At 47.8% G+C, this 19,271-nt stretch overlaps 1 protein-coding gene across 1 annotated transcript in view; it reads left to right on the forward strand.

The window, feature by feature from the left end:
- The window catches only part of MSMB (microseminoprotein beta), a 38,645-nt gene extending 24,954 nt beyond the window's left edge, over positions 1-13,691 (forward strand). Inside the window, exons 3-5 of the mRNA XM_074999576.1 lie at positions 11,423-11,516; positions 12,564-12,669; positions 13,354-13,691. Of these exons, the coding sequence (XP_074855677.1) occupies positions 11,423-11,516; positions 12,564-12,669; positions 13,354-13,483 (330 nt within the window). The 3' untranslated portion in view covers positions 13,484-13,691. The remainder of the gene's footprint in view (positions 1-11,422; positions 11,517-12,563; positions 12,670-13,353) is intronic.
- Positions 13,692-19,271: the final 5,580 nt, after the last annotated feature.

Consider the following 19,271-nt stretch of genomic DNA (forward strand, 5'->3'; position numbering starts at 1 on the left):
GGGATGCGCGAAATTGACCTACCAGGTGCACAAAATCAAACCGTGGACGTTCAACCCCAAGCAGGTCGATCTTCCAGGCAATGTAGACAATGCCTTAGAATCAGGTAGCTTTTGTCCAAGACTGGCCTGATTCACTGTCATTGTGTATCACGTACCAAACAGAGACTAACGGACTACATTTCTCAACAGAGACTGGCCGAAAGATGTATCCAGTCCTGGGACTAAACTGAAAGGCAGTCATGCGACTGCATCAAACTGTGGCTCTAAGCCTCAGCAGGCTGAAAAGCAATGACAAGAATGCCCCTTGGCAACGTGCTAATTATTCCTCCAACTGACAGCAAGGAGCTCCCCCTGACCATAACACATTATAAATCACCCTGCAGAGCAGGATTTTGGGAAACGAGCAGCACATACGCATATGGGGATTTTTCAGAGGAGAAGCTGGGCCTCTATTATACCCATGTACGATGTAATGGACTCCCACCTCCAAATGACACCGTGATACCAGCTGCTATTGTTTACTTGTTAAACCTGCCAACAAGCTCCTTTGTGTTTCCTTCCATGATGCCCCATGCATACTGGAGGAACTGCCTGTAAGCAGCCACGAAGCTACCTTATCATCTGCCTTCACATCCCTCTCCATGACTCTCCCTTGCCATGAGGCTTACTAAGCGTTGGGTTAAGCTGCTGGTGTACTGAGCCCACTGCCTACCATACTGACCAATGCTGTCTCATTGTGCCTCATACCCCTCTCTCTATCTATTGTCTTAGACCGGGATTGTAAGCTCCCTGGGAGCAGAGGCAGTCTTTTTGTCTGTGTTTCTGCAGCACCTACTGGAATGGAATAAGCACGATGGGAATCATAGAACACTAGAACTGGAAGGGACCTTGAGAGGTTATCAAATCCAGTCCCCTGCCATCTAGATCATCCCTGATAGATGTCGGTCTAACCCGCTCTTAAACAGCTCCTGTGATGGAGATTCCACAATCTCCCTTGGCATTTTGTTCCAGTGCTTGACCACCCTAACAGTTAGGAAGTTTTTTTTCCTAACGTCCAACCTAAACCTCCCTTGCACCAATTTAAGTCCATTGCTCCTTGTCTCATAAACAGATATGGAAGAGAAGAATTTTTCTCCCTTCTCCGTGTCACAACCTTTTAGGTACTTGAAACTGCTATCACAGCCCCTGTCAGCCATCTTTTTTCCCCAAACTAAACAAACCCAGTTCTTTCAATCTTCCCTCACAGGTCAAGTTCTCTCGACCTTGAACCATTTTTGTTGCTCTTCTCCAATTTCTTCACATCTTTCTTGAAAAGTGGTTCCCAGAACAGGTCGGTTGAGGCCTATTCAGCAGATAGTAGAGCAGAAGAATGACTTCTTGTGTCTTGCTCATGGGGAAGTATAAGAGTTACATTGTAAAAATCACACTGTGATACAATGTTGCTTCTGAGCTCAAGGAGGGGAAGTGATGTTGACGCTGTTTGTAGGAATGTAAGGTGGGTTTGGATGGAGGCAGGTGTGCCTGGGAAAGCAGAAACCAGAGCAGTAGGTGCTGGACGGTAATTAATTCAGGTAACCAGAGAGTCATAAACAGGAGACTGCTGAAGGTGATATGGAAATGCAGATACGTGACTGGTCTCAGGGGCTACGTGGGGTGTGTGTCTGTTTTTTCTTTGTTTATTAACTTGCCTTCTTTTGTCTGTATAAATCGAGAGACCTGAGCCCTAGGTGGGGGGCTCACCTTTTCCTGAATGTCTTAGCAGAGCAGCTTTGCTCATAAATAGAGTGGTCTGACAAATTGTGAGTCTCGAGTCAAACTTTGACACTCACAACACTCCTGGTAACGCACCCCAGAATCACGTTGGCTTTTTATGCAACAGCGTCACACTGTTGACAAGCAACTCATTGAGGCTCAGGATTGGAACCCAACAGGTATGAGTGTTACTGAAAAAGAACTTTTGCACCGTTCTTCAAAGAGAAACAGCGGAGCTGGCTTTTATATTCAAACTAACACGTGGTTTAAACCAGGACGGGCACTTTCTGAGTCACTACAGGGACTCGTCTGCATACTTGGCTCAATCTAATTCGTGACCTTCCCCCCCCCCACCCCTCCACTCTCTGATTTGCTCACCTTGATTATCTTTTTCTGATTTGTCCTCCTTGCTTACTGTTTTTGGTTCTCTGTGCCTTAAATATTGAGTCTGTTCTGGTCTGGCTATGGTCTGAAGAAGTGGGTCTGTCCCACGAAAGCTCACCTAATAAACTATTTTGCTAGTCTTTAAAGTGCTACTTGACTGCTTTTTGTTTTGATTTCGCTTGTACATCCTAGTCCACAAGGCCAGCTCCTGATGCACTCTCGCCTTAAGGAGTGAAACCAGGTCAGAACTCAGCTCTGCCAGCCCATCAAATTTTGGCACTGTACTCACCATCCCCCACCAGGTCAAATCAGGAGCCTGTTAAAAGTAATGTTAAACAAACAGCATCTACTAGTGATACAAGTTTTAAGATCAGAAGATCCAGATTACTTGCTCTCAAGAGCTCTAGGGGTTTGTCTACACTACCACCCTCCTTCAAAGGAAGGGTGGTAAGTAGGGTGTTGGGAATTTACAAATGAAGCATAGCGCTGCATACGCCCCACGTTTTGAGGAGTAAAGGGACTTCGAAGTTGCCCCAGCACTTCGAAGTACCTGCGGGTGAGCTGCAGCTAGACAAGTGCCGGCACTTCGAAGTTTAAAACTTCCAAGTTGCCGCGGGGAGGGAATTTGCTTAATGAAGTGCTGCGTATGTAGCGCAGCACTTCATTAGTAAACTCCCAAACACCCTACTTACCATCCTTCCTTCAAAGGAGACGCAGCCTAGGCGAGCTGGCTGAGGACATCCGATCTGTTTTAAATAAATCTTGGCACAATAGGGAAATTTCAGAAAACTGGAAGAGCACATAATGTGCTAATATACAAAAAGGGAAAGTAGCATGACCCTGTTCATTATAGGCAGGGTTAGCCTGACATAACTGCTGGGCACAAGAACAAAGATGATGTCGGATTTTATCAATAAAGTAATGCCACAACATTATTTTCCATAAAACAGGTCTTATCAAATAATGAACAGAGGTTTGAGATTCCAAATTCGGTTGATAAGATTCAGAAACACCCAAACACTTCGGTTCCGGTTGTTGAGCCTTGATCTGTCTGCCTGACAGCCTCTATTGTTGTGCTAGTCTTCTCAGTTGGACTACCTCTCCCATGATGCACCATGAACATGTGCCCCTGCTGGGGTTCAAACAATGGTGCAACCTGGGAAATGTAGTCTAGCTGAGCCTGGACTGAGAATGAAGAATGGGCAGTATGAAGCACCCAAACTACAACTCCTATGAGGCACTGCAGAAAACTGCAAATAGATTTGGGTCAATTTGTCATAAAAGGAAACTTTTTGGCTTGGAAAACTAAACTATTTCTCCTTGGCTTTGTCCATCCTGATGGGGGGAAAAAATTAATTTAGTGGCAAAGTTGAAAATTTTCCCCATGGAAAGCTTTGAAATTTATCTGTGGGGCTTTTTTATCCCAAAACACGTTCATAGAGCTGTTAGAAAAATTTTGACTTAGGTGGCTCCCATTCTCCCATCTCTCAGTGCTTTGCACATACTCATTATCTTCACAACTCCACTACAATGGGAGGAAAACGATGCAGAGTGAACCATTCACTCCCTGATAACAAAGCAATTCCAGTTTTCCAAATAAGGAACAGACGCGGAAAGAGATTAATGGATCTGCCCTATATGAAGAATCTCTGGAAGAGCCAGGAACTGAACTCACATCTCCCAAGTCCCAAACCAATGCCTTACACACAAGAATTTAAAATGTCATAGAGATTGAATCAGTGGCCAGTGAAGTCAACAGGAATTTGTCCATTGACTTCAATGGGCTTTCGCTTAGGCCTTAAAAATGTGTGCCAATATTTAGCTTTCTAAGTAATCCCTCTTTAGCTGCAGTCCTCTCTGTCCCCTATGTTGTACAGGGTCTTACATTGGTCAGTCTCTTCTTATTCAGATTTCTGTGTCCTTTGGGCAAGAAATGGATGTTATATGCATCCGTCGCCAGGCCGGCTCATGGAAGGAAAGTTGCCTCAGGGGTCGGTGTTTGACAGCTTTGGCGGCACAAGCTCCCGGCCCCTTTGAAATGCCATGGTAGTGCTGTTCTGCATGGCACTGAAGGAATCAGGGCTGGAAAGAGAGGTGCAGCAAAGGATGACCCCAAAGGTTGTCTGCCCTTGGCCCCCTCCCCTTTTCAGGGGCATGAACCTGGACCCTCCTCCCACCTTGCCCCAGGGCCCGCAGTGGCTGTCTGTCACACAGGCACGTCATCGGACTTAACACAAACAAATAACACTCCAGCCTCATATTAAATACATGAAACTCAGAGCCAGCCAGGATAACCTATTTTAAGTTAATTACACTCCTGGCGTGTGCCAGCAAGTGGACTGTGTCCTTGCAGGCTGCACTGGTGCGGACAGAGTGCTGCACAAGTCCAGTTCTGAATGGACAAGGGAGGGTTACTACAGCTGTTCCTGCACCAAGGAAACGGTGGGCCTGGGAATGTAGAATCAATGGGCAGCAATTTTTCCTGCTGTGTTCAGGCCCTATGCACAGGAGTTAAAAATGCAGTGCTGTTGTGGGAGCCTTGGCAACCAGCCCTGCCCCTAGAGGCCAGGGGCAGCCAGATCTATGGGTCCCAGGAGCCTGAGCACCGTGAGTATTGCAGGCTGGGGGCTCAAACTCCAGCAACGGCTGGAGACCCGGCTCTCTCCCCTGCTTGAGGGCTGTTGCTGCTTCCCTCCCTAGCAGTTGGAAAGCTGCTTCCTGCAGAGAGGCACACGCCCTGCAGAGGAGACAGAAGATCCCAGTGGCTGGGTCCCGGCTACTCTTCCTAACAGCAGCAGTGGGGGATGGTGAGACATGATTGGCAGCTCCCCCCCCCCCCCCCCCCCCCCCCCCCGCCAGCCGCTCCCCCCAGGGGTCTTCCTGTGGCACAAAAGGGGAGGAGAGACCTGGCACCTGCCCAGCTGCTGCTAGTCACCAAAGAAGCCCCCTTCTATCTTGCAGAGTGCCCCCCCCACACCATCTCCAGTCACTACCCCTGCCCCACACTGGACAAGAGGTAGCCCCATCACCCCCGCCAAGTGCGAGGCTATGGGGAGGGGCAGCTGGGCCAGGGGATGCAGAAGGGAGGGGGAGGTGGGGAAGGGAGCAGACCATGGGGAAGGACTGGGATAGGGCATAGAACAGTGCATGGCACAGAGATCCTGCCCCCTCCACCTTCCTTCCCCAGCCTCATGCTGGCAGCTGGGGTGAGCAAGGGCCCAGGAAGATGCTGTGCCCCCGCTGTGCTGTCAGTGTGCACCCCTCCTCTCCAGCCCTGGAGGCTTTAAGTCAGCCAGGGTGGTAGGTGGGGCTGGACAATGCACAGAGAGACAATGGAAGGGGACCCGGGGCGGGGGAGGGGAGCACAGCTGAGCAGAAACACCTGGAGATCCTCATCTGGTAGGTGGGGCTGGACAATGCACAGAGAGAGCATGCAAGGGGGCCTCGGGGTAGGGGACCACACAGGAGTGCCTGGAGACCCTCACCTCCCCAGGAGTCATTCCCAGAAGGGGAGGCCCCCAGTTAAGCAGGTAACCCCCATCCACTAACCTCCACACCTCCACAGCCTGCACTCTCTCCTCCCTCCAAACTCCCTCACAGAGCATCCTCCAGGTCCTGCACCCTTCACCCCAGGCCACAGCCAGCCCCTGTATTCCCGCCAGGCGCCTGCACCCGAGACCAATGGTCCCTCTAATCTTTTCCATCCATGAGCAGAGTAAATATTTAATGTGCACCAAGGCCCGTGTGACCATGCGCCTCCAGCGGGCACAAAAAACACAAGCTGTGGGCACACCACTAACCCATGGGTGGCGTTGAAATCTCTCCTGAGTAGCTATGCAAGTGCACAGCCTAGAGGAAACACTGCCCCAGAGCCCCACCTGCACCCACGTTTCCTCCCAGCATCTGCACCACAGACTCCCACCTGTATCCAAACTCCCTCCAAGATCCTGCACCCCTCTGGCACCCCAATCTCCAAACTCCCTCCTGGAGCCTTAGGCAGGTGGATGGGTGTGAAGTGGGAGGAGAATTTGAGTGGGGAATGGGCACGGGCTTTGGGTATTCTGGGCACCACCACAATTTCTGCCGCCCCAGCTTGTGTTTGCGGGTGCCACTGCAACACAGCTGCCTCAGGCTCCCCACCTGCCACCCCCGGACAGCTATTTGGCCCTGTAACACTTTGTATGACCTCATAATGGCAGCCCTCTGCCAGGCCACTTATAATCACACCCCTTCCAAGGGAACAGAGAATCCCAGAGGCACAAACTTCAGTGTCTCTGTATAGGGTCACCAGCCCCAGCCTTGCAAACTCTTCTTCATGGAGGCTCTCTGGGCACCCTAGGGGAACCCAGCCCCTGCCTGGTCTGTATGGGTCCTGCCCAGGAACTCTGTGTTTAAACAGCTAGGATCTGCTCCTCCCTCAGCTCTCCTGAGACATGCTTTTGCTGTTACACCCACTCAAGGAAAAGCAGAACGCACAGTATGAAATGACAATGCTGAATACTACTGGACCCAGGCCTGACTCCTGTAAGGCCTCACTAGATGCAGCTTTCCATGTGAAACTTGATAACTGCTCTTTGTTTGAGTATGGGCTTCCAACAGGTTGTGTGGCCAGCTAATAAAGGTTGAACCTCCCTCATCCAGCAACATCCATAGTCCACACGATTTTAGTGATCCAGATGTCCACTTATGTATGGGGCCAAGCTTCCCGTGGTCCCATCAAATTTGTGTCCAGTCCTGGCTGCCAGTCTTCTGTTCTGCTATTTAGCTCTAATTTACCTCTCAATATCTTCCAAGAGCCCAGTCAGCAGTGGAAGTGTTGGTAATGCTGCTGGACAGTACTGACCTCCCTTAGTATGGCATATGCTCTGGTTTGGCCCTGGTCAGGTCATGAGGGTGCTGGACTAGAGAGGTCCAGCCTGGAGTAATTCAATCTAGACCACATTCTTCTAGTTTGCTTCTGAGAACGCCACGTAGGACGGCATCAAAAGCCTTACTAAAATGAAAGTATATCCCAGCTACCGCTTCTCACATTCCTTCACGCCAGTAACTCTGTCAGAGAAAACCGTGGCAGTAGTTCTTGTCTCACGGGGAGCTAACGAGGGTCCTCCAGAGATGCTTGCTGGTATAATCTGCTGTCAGAGAAGCTGTGAATGTTTTAAGAAGCTTTTTTTGCACATCACCTCTTTCAGTACAGCAGGAGGACATGTTTGGATCTGGGGGTGGGAAAAGCTCCTGAAATATACTGCATGGAAAGAGCCTTTGGAACGTCTCATCTCACCCAATATACACTTCCATACAGGGGATATCTAAAAGCCCCTCTCTCATTCATTTCAGGGCACTGACACATATCTGCCGTCTACCCCAATGATGGATTACCACCTGGAAGCAGATTTATTTTCAGATTTCTGATTAACCCTTACACAGTCCCAGTAAAGTGCAGTACGCAGCTGTAACTACCTCCCTTCCTTTGTGCAGTGGAGTACAGGAAGTTGGCAGCCTTGATAGTCATGACACCTGCCCACCAGCCTGCAAGGGAAGCATTCTAAGCGCTCTATATGCCAGAGCCTAACACTATGGAGGAGGGAGGTGGCCCAGAAATGACACTTGTCTACAGGGGTTGGAAAATAAAATGGACTTTTGCTTTTGGTGTGTCAGAGGGCGATTGAAGGACAAACAAACATTTGTGAGATCTTAAGAAGTAGCTCAATATGAGTTCCACGGAGAGCCTTAGGCGAGGACATGTAACTCAGTAAATAGTACTGGTAATTGTCGCCTGCCAACACTGAAAGCTTTTGATCTGAAAACAGTTACACAAAATAGGAGCTTAAGGGCCCGAATCTACACTCTACTGCTCCAGCATAACTCCCCACTGACTTCACTGAACTGAGGCTGCCCTAGGCCCAGAGCAACCAAGTAGGGAGCCAGGCCCCATATTCACGGTTGCACTGTGTACCCTACATGCCCCACACCTGCGTTCGCTTTGTGCTTCCCAGCCACAGCCTTGCCACCCCTACTGACTAGGGCAAAGAGAAATGCAAAAAGTGTTTCTCCAAGGAGACCTGCAGCTACGAAGTGCTGGAGAAGGCTGACCCCTCCAACCTCTGAGGCCCGTGGCTTGGTGGGCTAACAAACACCACATTCACAATCAAGAGCATCATCTGGGCAAACCCTTTTGGATCACAGCTGCTTTTTGGCATCCTTAAGTTATATCAGCCTTGTATACGGTTCTACAGCAGTGACGGGCCTGACCTACTCGCTGCTAAGAACTTCGGGTGGTCTGAACCCTCCCCGCAGAACCCCACCTCAGTACCACTGATGTGATGTGTGATGACGAAGGCTAACCCAGCTTACGTGTAGGAAGAGGTAAGAAGCACAGGGGCAGGGAAAGCCTGATCGGCATACAGAAGACTCATTTCCTAGCGTGAGAAGCTTGCACCACAGGGCACAGATCTGGGCCTGCTGTGCAGTTTAGTTGTTCACATCTTAGCAGCCTCTATATACAGGGCTGAAGTTGGACTTCACTAGACCCTGGGCGCTGTTGGTGCGGGAACAGCTCTGAGACACCAGAAGGGGCAAAGTTAGGGGCAGCCAGCTCGCAATGTGGTCCAGGTGGCACCCAGCTAGCAGCTGTGGTAGCAATGGCCTAGAGCCCCAGGTTCTTTTAAATCACCAGGCCCCAGAGCAACTCCCTCCTTTCCCTGCCACCAGCCATCAGCAACATGTCTTGGTGAGGTCAGTCTGTCTTAATAGGTAACTGACCTGCTTCCATGTGATCTGTTGGCTCAAGGTTTGGCTTTGTAACATATTTGTCTCTGTGTTATATAAAAATTCACAGCAGCTAAAAGCTGCTTCCTAAGGGCTGGGTATGTACCTGGAAGGTGACACGCTTTGTAGGAATGGTACGTCAATATGCAATTTTCCATTGGTACCAATATGATGTACACATTCCTCTTTTTTGAGCTAGAGCTGTAGATTTTCTGAGTGAAAGCTTCCCAAGTGATACAAAACCACTTGTGGGCTTTGTATATTTCCTACCAAATACTGGAGGAGTCTAAGGAAAATAAGAGTCTATGCATGTTAAATTAATCGTACCCTGAGTTTAAAAAGAAGGTTGCTAGGTTCTCCCCATCAAACCCCTACCACCCAATGTGTGCATATTATTATTATTAATAGGAGAAGCCAGAACTCTAAAAGGGCCTCTGATTCTAGAGAAATTTAGAATCTCTCTCTGCTGATTGAGGTAAAGGGTTCTAATAGGCCAGTCTACACCACTGCGCTGATTTCATCGCTCCCAGATCAACAATATTCAAGAACTGCTGGCTCTCTCATTTCATCATCATTAGCCAGTCCAAGGATACACATGCCCATAGTCATCTCAACCCTCAAAGATCCTTTAGCACAGTTTGTTAACCTAAACAATCCAGGGTGTCCCAATTTTGTTTATAAATAATTTGATACAACACACCAAGTTGGATTTCTGTTACTTTGGACAACCAAAACTCAGATCGCTGGACATCAAATCTAAATGTTTCAAACCTGATGGGGAGATCAGCTATCAATAGCGGTGGTGGTGAAGATGGTAACGGAATAAGTGGGAAAGGGCAAGCCTTGGGTTCAGATGGACTATGGCTTTTTTCCAGAAGCACTGTGTGAAGCTATGAACATATAAGAGGAGAAACTTCAAATGGAAGGACCATATCAACTTTAGCTACAGCACTGGTTCCTCCAGTACTATACCAGCAGAGTTCTATGATGAAAAGTTCCTGCAAAAGGTCAGAGGGTTGTAACCTAAAGCGCCACAGATTTGGGCAACACACATTGCTCGTGTAACCACGTCATGTCGTTCATTCAGCACATTAGCATTTCTCAGTTTATTGCTAGCCCTAACTGCCTTTCAGAGGGGGCTGTTCAAATCTATTTCAAAGATTGATTTTTTGACACTTCAAAATACTATGCTAAGAAGAAGAAATGTCCCTAATATAAGTGTATACTTTTTTTTATAAATAAAAACGGAATCCAAGTTTGCGTAATCTGCAGGAACAACTGAGGGAAGTCAGGCAAGGAAGAAATAGTAATTTATAGTGTTTTCAAACTACTATTTGAAATTTATAATTTATAGTGATTTCAAAACATTTTTACTTGAAATTCTGTACTGTCAGGTGTGTGATTTTGCTCTGAAATCATAAACCCCTCAACCCTATTTTCATTTTTGAGTGCATTTGCTTTTACCCTGTAACTATTTCTTACATTGCCATTTCATTTGGGGAGGAAGGTATTAGCGATTCATAAAGCGATCATTCTACATCTGACCAATCAGTTCTCCCCTTCAAAGGAAACCTGCAGTAAACCTTCAAGAGAGGAGCCCAGGAACTTCAGTGTATTGCTTTGCTAGACAAATAAAATTATCGTGTTAATAAAGACACTGGATTTATGACTTTTTGCAAACAAACAAACTGTAACCCACTAGTCTGCCTTTTTGTCCTACGACGACAGGTGTATTAACAGACCCATTTATCTTAAATGGTCCCTTAGAATCTGTACTATCTGATCAAACATATTTAGTTGGGACTTTGAGTATCTTTCCCAGGCCAGAGGACGTGCTCAAAAATGCGGCACACTCTCTCTCCCCAACAGAAGTTGGTCCAAAAAATTACACACGCACACACCCCACCCACCTTGTCTCGCTAGTTATGTTAGAACCTTTCAGTGCACACCAATGTATCAAATTGTTGAGTTCCTCCTAACATCCATCTCAGGGATACTTGAAAGTCAGCACCATGTGGGTGGTCTTTGAAAGATGGATGAAGCGCCTGATTCTAGCTTAATAGATCAGTCTTCCAACTCTCCACCCGACTGCACTGTATGAAAGGCCTGGATTTGCATTCAGGTTGGCGAGAACTTGGCGTGGCAGGTCAAGGGAACAATAGCATAGGGCTCTTAATTCACTGGAACGTAGGCACCTGAGGTGGTGCATGTGTAAATATTACCTTGTAACTCCAGAACTAAGGATTTGTTTACACAGAGAAGCCTGTCCTGCGAAGTGCTTGCTCCTCTGCCACGCCTTTGCTATCCAATCTGTTCACACACAAAATTGCTTCCTGCAGTCACAGTGCTCAGTGCCATGACTGTGAAAGAGACACCTGACTGCAGGATGGATGGGGGAACAGTTTTTCTGTTTGAATTTATCCTTGAGTAATCAGATTCCTCTTGATTAGTTTTATGCAAGTCAACTATCTAAGATGGTGACCCTTTTGATACCATGAGGCATCCTCTCCATGTTTTCTAGAAGTGCTTCTTGGGCTTCCTCCTGGTCTGTCTCCTCTCGACATCATCATGCGATGCACAATGCTATGCAGAGAAAGTCAGCCCAAAGGCAAAAGGTAAGTCAGCCGCATGGGTGGTTTTGGGGAAGCAGAATCAGAAGGTGGGGGTGATAAGGTGCTAAAAGTCTGGCTCTGAAGAGATCTTTTCACAATGATGAAAGTACAAGTCCCCTCCCCACAGTCATGACAGTAGTAGGTTTATCTTCGCAATCTCCAGCTGTGTGTGGGGGGGAGGGGCTAGTCTCCTCATTGTACTGATGGGGAACTGAGGCGCTGAGAGGATAAGGCCTGGATTCTTAAAGGCAGCTATGCCAGAGGGGCAGGGCAAAGGCCAGAAGGCGGCGCGGCCCTTACGGCACTTAACCCTCCCGCCTCCTCCCACCACGCTCACTCAGAGCCACACGTGGCATGGCCGCCCAGCGCTCCAAGGCATTTCAAAGGGGAAGGGAGGTCTGGCTGCCGTTACAACTGCCCCCTTTTGACCCCCTCTATCAGCAGCTCCCAGCACTGCACTGTTATAGAACGATCGACCCTGTCTTTTGACAGTCAGAGGTTTCAGCTACCCCGAGCTTAGGCACCTTATTGATTTACCTTAGAGGTCATTAGCCTGACAGATCTGCCTTACATGATGCAAGGAAATCTGTGGTACAGCTGGAAGCTGAATCCAAGGCTCCTCCCTCCCAGCCCAGTGCTGTAAAACCCAACAGTTTGAAACAGGTTAGATCCAGGGCTGGAACCAAAGGCCACTGGAGACAGGGGAACATGTCCATTTATTTCAGTGGATTTGGATCAGCCCATGAAACGCGTGAGGCAGATGGATATGAGAGGGAAATTTACAATCCTCATCCGTAATCCCTCTGCTTCCTCTATTTTGGCTCATTCTCCCATGCCCTAGGTTTAGATTGTCGACTGCTGGATTTTCCCCTAGTTTGTAAAGCAGCATGAGAAAACGTATGGGGAATTTACACAAATAAAACCCACACAATTATCCCCCAGTCTTACACCAAGTTCACCAACAAAAAAAAAAAAAAAAAACACATCGAAGACATTTTAAAATAACTCGTACTCTTGACATTTAGCTCAGCGTTGCTTCTGTGCTTGCAGGCTGCATTGACAAGCAAGGCACCCTTCATAACTTTAACGCGAAATGGAGGACCAAGGATTGCTTCCAATGTACCTGTAGCAAGGAGTCAATAAATTGTTGCAGCCTGTGAGTACAAACCATAGTTATTTTTTCCCTGCAGGGTTCAAACCCCACCATGTTAGATTTCTTTGGAAAACCCCAAATTATACCCTGAAAGGACAGCTGTCTTGAGAGACGTTTTCTCTGCGGTGCCAACAGATGCTGTACAGGGGAGGGGGTCCAATATATTCATCACATGTGGCGACTAGGACACCATGTTGTGGCAAATACAGGGGTGGGCGACTCGCAGCTCTCGAGGCAGGTGCGGCTCTTGGAGCTTTGCAGAGCTGCCCTTGGGGGAAAATGGACAAAGTCTCATGGCACACTTGCACAGTTCTCAAGGCACACCAGGATGCCACGGCACATTGGTTGACAACCACTGCCACAAACGGCACCACCTTCCGTCTGAGAGTTCAGTAAAAGTTACACTGAGGAACACGGCCTCGCGTTGGGAGAGAGCATAAGAGGGAGCGAATAGAATTTCATTGCATCAGCCATTAACTCACTTGGTCTTCAAATTGTCACCTGGCTAAGGGCTCGATTTGCCACTCTTTTCTCCACATAATCCTGCAACCCATTGATGCTGACGAACTGACGCTGGCACCAATCCGGAGTGACCGAGTGGAGAGCTAGACCCTACATTTGCCTCCTGTCTATGCTTCTGTGACTCATCTCATGCTCCCCTGTTTGCTCTGTCTTTCCCTGTGGTAGTTTTGCTGTACCCTTGCTCTACGATCAAAAGAAGTGTCAACGTATTTTCAACCCGCTGACCTGCCGCTACACTGTGGTGGAGAAAGCTGACCCCTCCAAACCCTGTAAAGTCCATGGGTGGGTGGGTTAAGAGCCTACTCATTCAGAACCAGTTCCCTGCTGATCCAGCCTTCTTTCAAGCATCTGTTTGATTCCTATTGGCTCACATTCGCGGCGATGTTTCAAGCAGCCCTTTAATCCGGCTTCTTCCCTTTGCTCTCTGTGTAGTGCCCGCATGAAAGAAAATACCAGGCCGATGCCGTGCTTGATTCCAGAGCAATTCTGAGAGTCAGCAGCCTCCAGCTAGGAGATGGATAAATTCTGGTAAATTCTTTTCTGATGATCAGTTGATCAAAATAAACTCAGACGAAGCATCTTAAGAATCTGCATGTATTTCTTAATTTAAAGGAACAGTGAGACCCTTCCTCCCAGTTTCTGTGCCATCACTGTCACACAGAGCCACTGTGCGTGCTACTGTTTTCCTTCCTCGGGCAGAATAAATTTTGTTATATGCACCCAGACATGTGTAGATGTGCACCAACATAAAAACACGTTGCCAGCTGCTGGTGCACTGCTAATCTCTGGTGGGTGGCTGCCCCTGGACTCAGTTTACAGGGAACGCTGCTCAGAGCCCAGGTCCACACCCTGGGAACACACCTACTGCAAAGAGCTTTACAAGAACCTTTACTTTCTATCCAGCAGGGACTGTTGCCCTTGACATTTTCCGTCTTATTTACTGCATTAGTATAACCCAGTCCCTGTTCAGCTTTAATCCATTTTCAACGTGTCAGCCAGGGCAAAAAGGGGCTGTTCCTCCTGGGCCCCCCAGCTTTCCTTAACTCCATTTGGTTTAAGCAATTCACTTTAGTGGAACAAAAGAAATGTGTCATTTTCATTTTAAAATTAAGTGGCATTATTATGCAGTGAGTAATAAAGCATGAATAGATTTTAAAGCATAAATAATGCTGTTCCATTAATAGCTCAATATATAGATTTGGTGGAATGGAGTACCTTGTGACTGTAGTTCCCATGGCCCACCTGGTCTAAATCTGCCCCTGGGATCAGGGTTGGAGATGTGGAGAGCTCAGCTTACCGACTGCCATGGCAAACACACAAAGAAATTCATGTGCTTATCAATAAGTGTCTGAGCTTTGCCACGTGGAAGGAAACAGATTAGAATGGGCAAACAAAGTAATTAGGGTTTCCTCCTACTTTAAGCACATATAGATCCAGGACAAGGGTCTTAGCAGAAGGTGATGGAGGGGATTTGCTGGAATGTGAATGTTCCCTCTCATCTTTTCCACCCATGTGTAGAACAATTTTATGTGCACCAAGGCATAGGTGAATGCACACCACCAGAACAAAAAAAAAAAAAAAAAAAAATATCCAGCAATAGATGCTCTGTTCATCAGCTGGGGGGCATCTGAATCTCCTGGGCAGCTGCACAAGTACACAGCTTACAAGGAACACGATATGCAACGAATAGTAACAGAGAGGAAGCCGTGCTAGCCTATACATTATCGAAACAAAAAGCAGTCAGGTAGCACTTTAAAGACTAGCAAAATGGTTTATTATTAGGTGAGCTTTCGTGGCACAGACCCATTTCTTCAGACCATAGCCAGACCAGAACAGACTCAATATTTAAGGCACAGAGAACCAAAAAACAGTGAGCAAGGAGGACAAATCAGAAAAAGATAATCAAGGGGGGCAAATCAGAGAGTGGAGGGGTGGGGGAAGGTCAAGAATTAGACTGAGCCAAGTATGCAGACAAGCCCCTACAGTGACTCAGAAAGTTCCCATCACTATTTAAACCATGTGTTAATGTGCCGAATTTGAATATAAAAGCCAGCTCAGATGTTTCTCTTTCCAAAACGGTGCAATAATTCCTTTTCTGTAACACACATACCTTGAGGTCATTGACAGAATGCCCCATTCCATTAAAATGTTGGCTATCCACAAATCAGTTAGCCAACATTTTAATGGAATAGGGCATTCTGTCAATGACCTCAAGGTATGTGTGTTACAGAAAAGGAATTATTGCACCGTTTTGGAAAGAGAAACATCTGAGCTGGCTTTTATATTCAAATTCGGCACATTAACACATGGTTTAAATAGTGATGGGAACTTTGAGTCACTGTAGGGGCTTGTCTGCATACTTGGCTCAGTCTAATTCTTGAACAAATCAGAGAGTGGAGGGGTAGGGGAAGGTCACCTTGATTATCTTTTTCTGATTTGTCCTCTTTGCTTACTGTTTTTGGTTCTTTGTGCCTCTAATATCGAGTCTGTTCTGGTCTGAAGAAGTGGGTCTGTGCCACGAAAGCTCACCTAATAATAAACCATTTTGCTAGTCTTTAAAGTGCTACCTGCCTGCTTTTTGTTTTGATATATGCAATGAAGTAAGATAATAGCTATCACTCAGTCAGTACTGGTATCTGCATCAGCGCCCTCTATGGGTCCATGTCTCAAGGACACAAGAGATCCAGCTTACTGTGCTGCCAGCTCCATGCAGTGGCTAGAAAAGAAGTCTTCGTGCCAGTCTGACTGAGGAGTGACTCAAAAACAGTAGCATCATTCTCAGCACACTGGAGACGAAGGTGGATGTGTGGGGTGGGGGCTGTATCAGTAGAAGACCTTAGTGTAAGTTCGAAGATTTACCCCCTCCCCCCACCACCCAACAGAAGCTGATGCAATAAAAGATTATCAGACCCACAGCCTTGTCTCAAAGAAAAAGGGGGTTTTCCAAGGACACTCAATGCACAAACTTAAAATTGCACAGGAATTGCTTGTTTCACCCCATGCAATGTATTAGGATGGAAGAGATTTGCCCAGCCAATAGACATTTTCCTTGCCAAGTCCTGGTGCCTTGATGTCTCCTAGCCCAAAGGGCGAGAGCACTGATTTTGAAGAGAGCTTTGTTGCACAAGGGTGGATGTTCCACACAGGGGCCCCTGCTGTGGGGCAGAGGTTGTTTAGAATATGGGCAGGGACTGGACTCAACATATTTTGCACAAATAAGGAAGCTTGAAAACCTCAGGTTTTCAATTGCATAACATGTTCTTGCAGAACTTAAATCCCAAACCCAGCATGGCTCAGAAGGGCTGACTGGGACAGCAGGGAAGGCCAGCTGGCCAATTACAAACATGTTCAATGAGGCTACAGGCAACATCAGAGCCACATGAAGTCTCAGGACTCTAGGACGGCTGCTGAAGTCTGTGGCGTGGTTGTGCGATGCCTCCAGCCCTCTTTTGGGATGGGAGCTCTGTTACCTTCTTTCAGGCCAGGAATCTCACCTGCTTGGGTACATTTTTGCAGAAATTATAAGCCCAGCACAACCCACAAATGCTAAGATAACTCCTGGGCTATTTGCTAACTAAAATTCCCTTACTGGTTTCTTTCTATACTGTTCATGCTTCACCGGTACATCTTTAGTGACCACAAGGGTTCATCATGGTGTGTTTTTAAATGTTCCAAGACTGCTCCCAAGGCATCTCCTCACCAGAGTCTCGGGGGCCTGTGCTGGGTTGCAATGCTATGCCTGAAGCCTCTGGGGCGCCATTCCTCACAAGACTGGAATGGCAAATGGTTTCAGTTTCCCAATGGAACCACAGTGAGGACAAGTATCAGAGAGGCAGCCGAGTTAGTCTGTTATCTTCAAAAACAAGAAGTCCTGTGGCACCTTAGACTAACAGAGACCCACGAAAGGTTATGCTCCAAAATATCTGCAAGTCTATAAGGTGCCACAGGACTTCTTGGCGATAGTGAGGACAGAAAGTTAAACCACGAGCACGCAAAGGGCCTCCTCTAAAGGAGCTCTACTCACCACAGGCCCACCTCCTTATGGCTGGGCCTGGCGATAAGCTTGCACCCGGACTAGTACCTTCTTCCGTGGGCTGTTCATGCTGCGTCCCCACTCCTGGTCAGGGGCTCCCTGCTCATGACTCTTCCCTTCCAGTCAGGTCCCAGCACAGTGCCCCCAGGCTAACAAGCCACCTGTATGCCGGCTCAGGGAGTCTTCTCTTTCAGCTCGATGTGCAGTGCCCCTTTGCCAGGGGCTGGCAGGAGAACCAGGCCACATCAGCTAATCCGGTTCCAGCCCAGGGAACCTGGGGTTAGCAAACTAGGTCTGCTCAGTCTCCAAGCCAGTCACTGTGTCCCTGAGCTCTTTCCTGTCTCCTGGCCCATCACGAGGCGCCTCCTCTGCTCCTTGTGGCCTGTTCTCCCCTCCGGTGGGTTCAGCACAGCTAGGCTCAAGCTCCCAGTTCTAGAGCCATACAGAGGGATGGGAACAAGAGGTGTTGTGGGGGCAGCGCTGGCCTAGTTCCCAGAATCCTGACTGTTGGCCCTGCACACAGGGGGGTCTGCTGCTGGCCCTGCATCCTGGTGCACTGACCGAGCAGGTACCCTCGCCACGGCGGGTGTGCGCTGGTGTGCCTGTAAGCAGCCGGGAGCCAGATGCTTTGTTGGCAATCAAGCTGGCCAAGCACCTTCACGAAGGAAATAGAGAGAGGCATCAGACACCAACGGGCGCTGAGCCCACGGTTGATGACGATGAAGCAGCACCTTCACCACCGGCCTGAGTCCCATGGCCTCTGTATGAGGAACATCAAATCAGCAGTAGCACTCTCCCCCAGCACTCCCTGTAAGCTGAGCCCATGGGCAACCACCCAGGAGAGATTAGGTGCCACCCAGCTAAAAGGCAGAGCTCCCCAGTCCCCCACAGCCAGCAGCACACGTTTCTATTGCCGATGCACTTCTGCACGTGCCTTGGTGCACATAAATTTTATTCCACTCAGGGATGGAAAAAATTAGAGGGAACATTGCTCTCCCCTAGCACAGATAACATTGGAGCACCTGAAACCAAGCAGCTGTAGCCAAAGTAACAGCAACATTCTGCTTCATGAACAATTACAGTTCTTAAAATAAAGTAAAAAAAAAAAAGCAGTCAAGTAGCACTTTAAAGACAAACAAAATAATTCATTAGATGATGAGCTTTCATGGGACAGACCCACTTCTTCAGACCCTTGCCTTAAATAGAGAGTCTGTTTTGGTATGGCTTAGAGAACCAAAACACTAATCAAGGTTGACAAGTTACAAAAGAAAAAAATTGATCAAGGTGAGCAAATCAGAGAGCAGAGGGGTGGGAGTCAAGAATTAGATTAAGCCAAGTATGCCAAAGAGCCCCTATAATGTCCCAGAAAGTTCTTTAACTGTGCCAGTCATTGGTCGCACAGCAGAAGAGTAAACAACAAAAGACTTGATAAAATAAAACAATTGATCAGGTAACTGTTTAATGCCACGGTGTCCAATCCCTTTGCTATGCACCACATATGGATGCTGTGTTGGGGTGAATGCACACATACTTAACTCATAAGAAATAATTCTTTGAATTCATCACACATACACAAGATGATTAGCACAGGCACAATGAAGTGGGCAGCCTGGCAGCCAGCTGGGAACCACCTGTGCTGAAAAGGAGCACTGCAGAGCGAGCAAGCAAGGATAGGGGTTTGGTATCACTCCCTCTAATGCACGGGACCACCTGGAGCCACGCCACTCCCAGCCACGCCAGGGGGCGGTGGCTACAGCCTATGCAGGGTTCAAAGCCTTTCCTTGCTGCAACGAATTGTGCTGCCATACTTGTGCCTGTGATTAGTACGTCATCTGAAAGTTTCATGTGAATTCGAAGGCCAGAAGTTATATATTTTTCTGTCATTATATTCTACAAAACTATATTAAATAATGTGGTGAATATGGAAAGACCACCACCACAAGTGGGGTGAGCTTTGAATTCTTATTGGAAACCACTGGTTAGTATACCCATGCTAACAGATGTGCAGCACAGTCTGGCATGCCACAAAGCATTGACAGCGCTGAAGCCA

Source organism: Carettochelys insculpta, chromosome 7, assembly GCF_033958435.1.
Source record: "Carettochelys insculpta isolate YL-2023 chromosome 7, ASM3395843v1, whole genome shotgun sequence".
Taxonomy (NCBI): Eukaryota; Metazoa; Chordata; order Testudines; family Carettochelyidae; genus Carettochelys; species Carettochelys insculpta.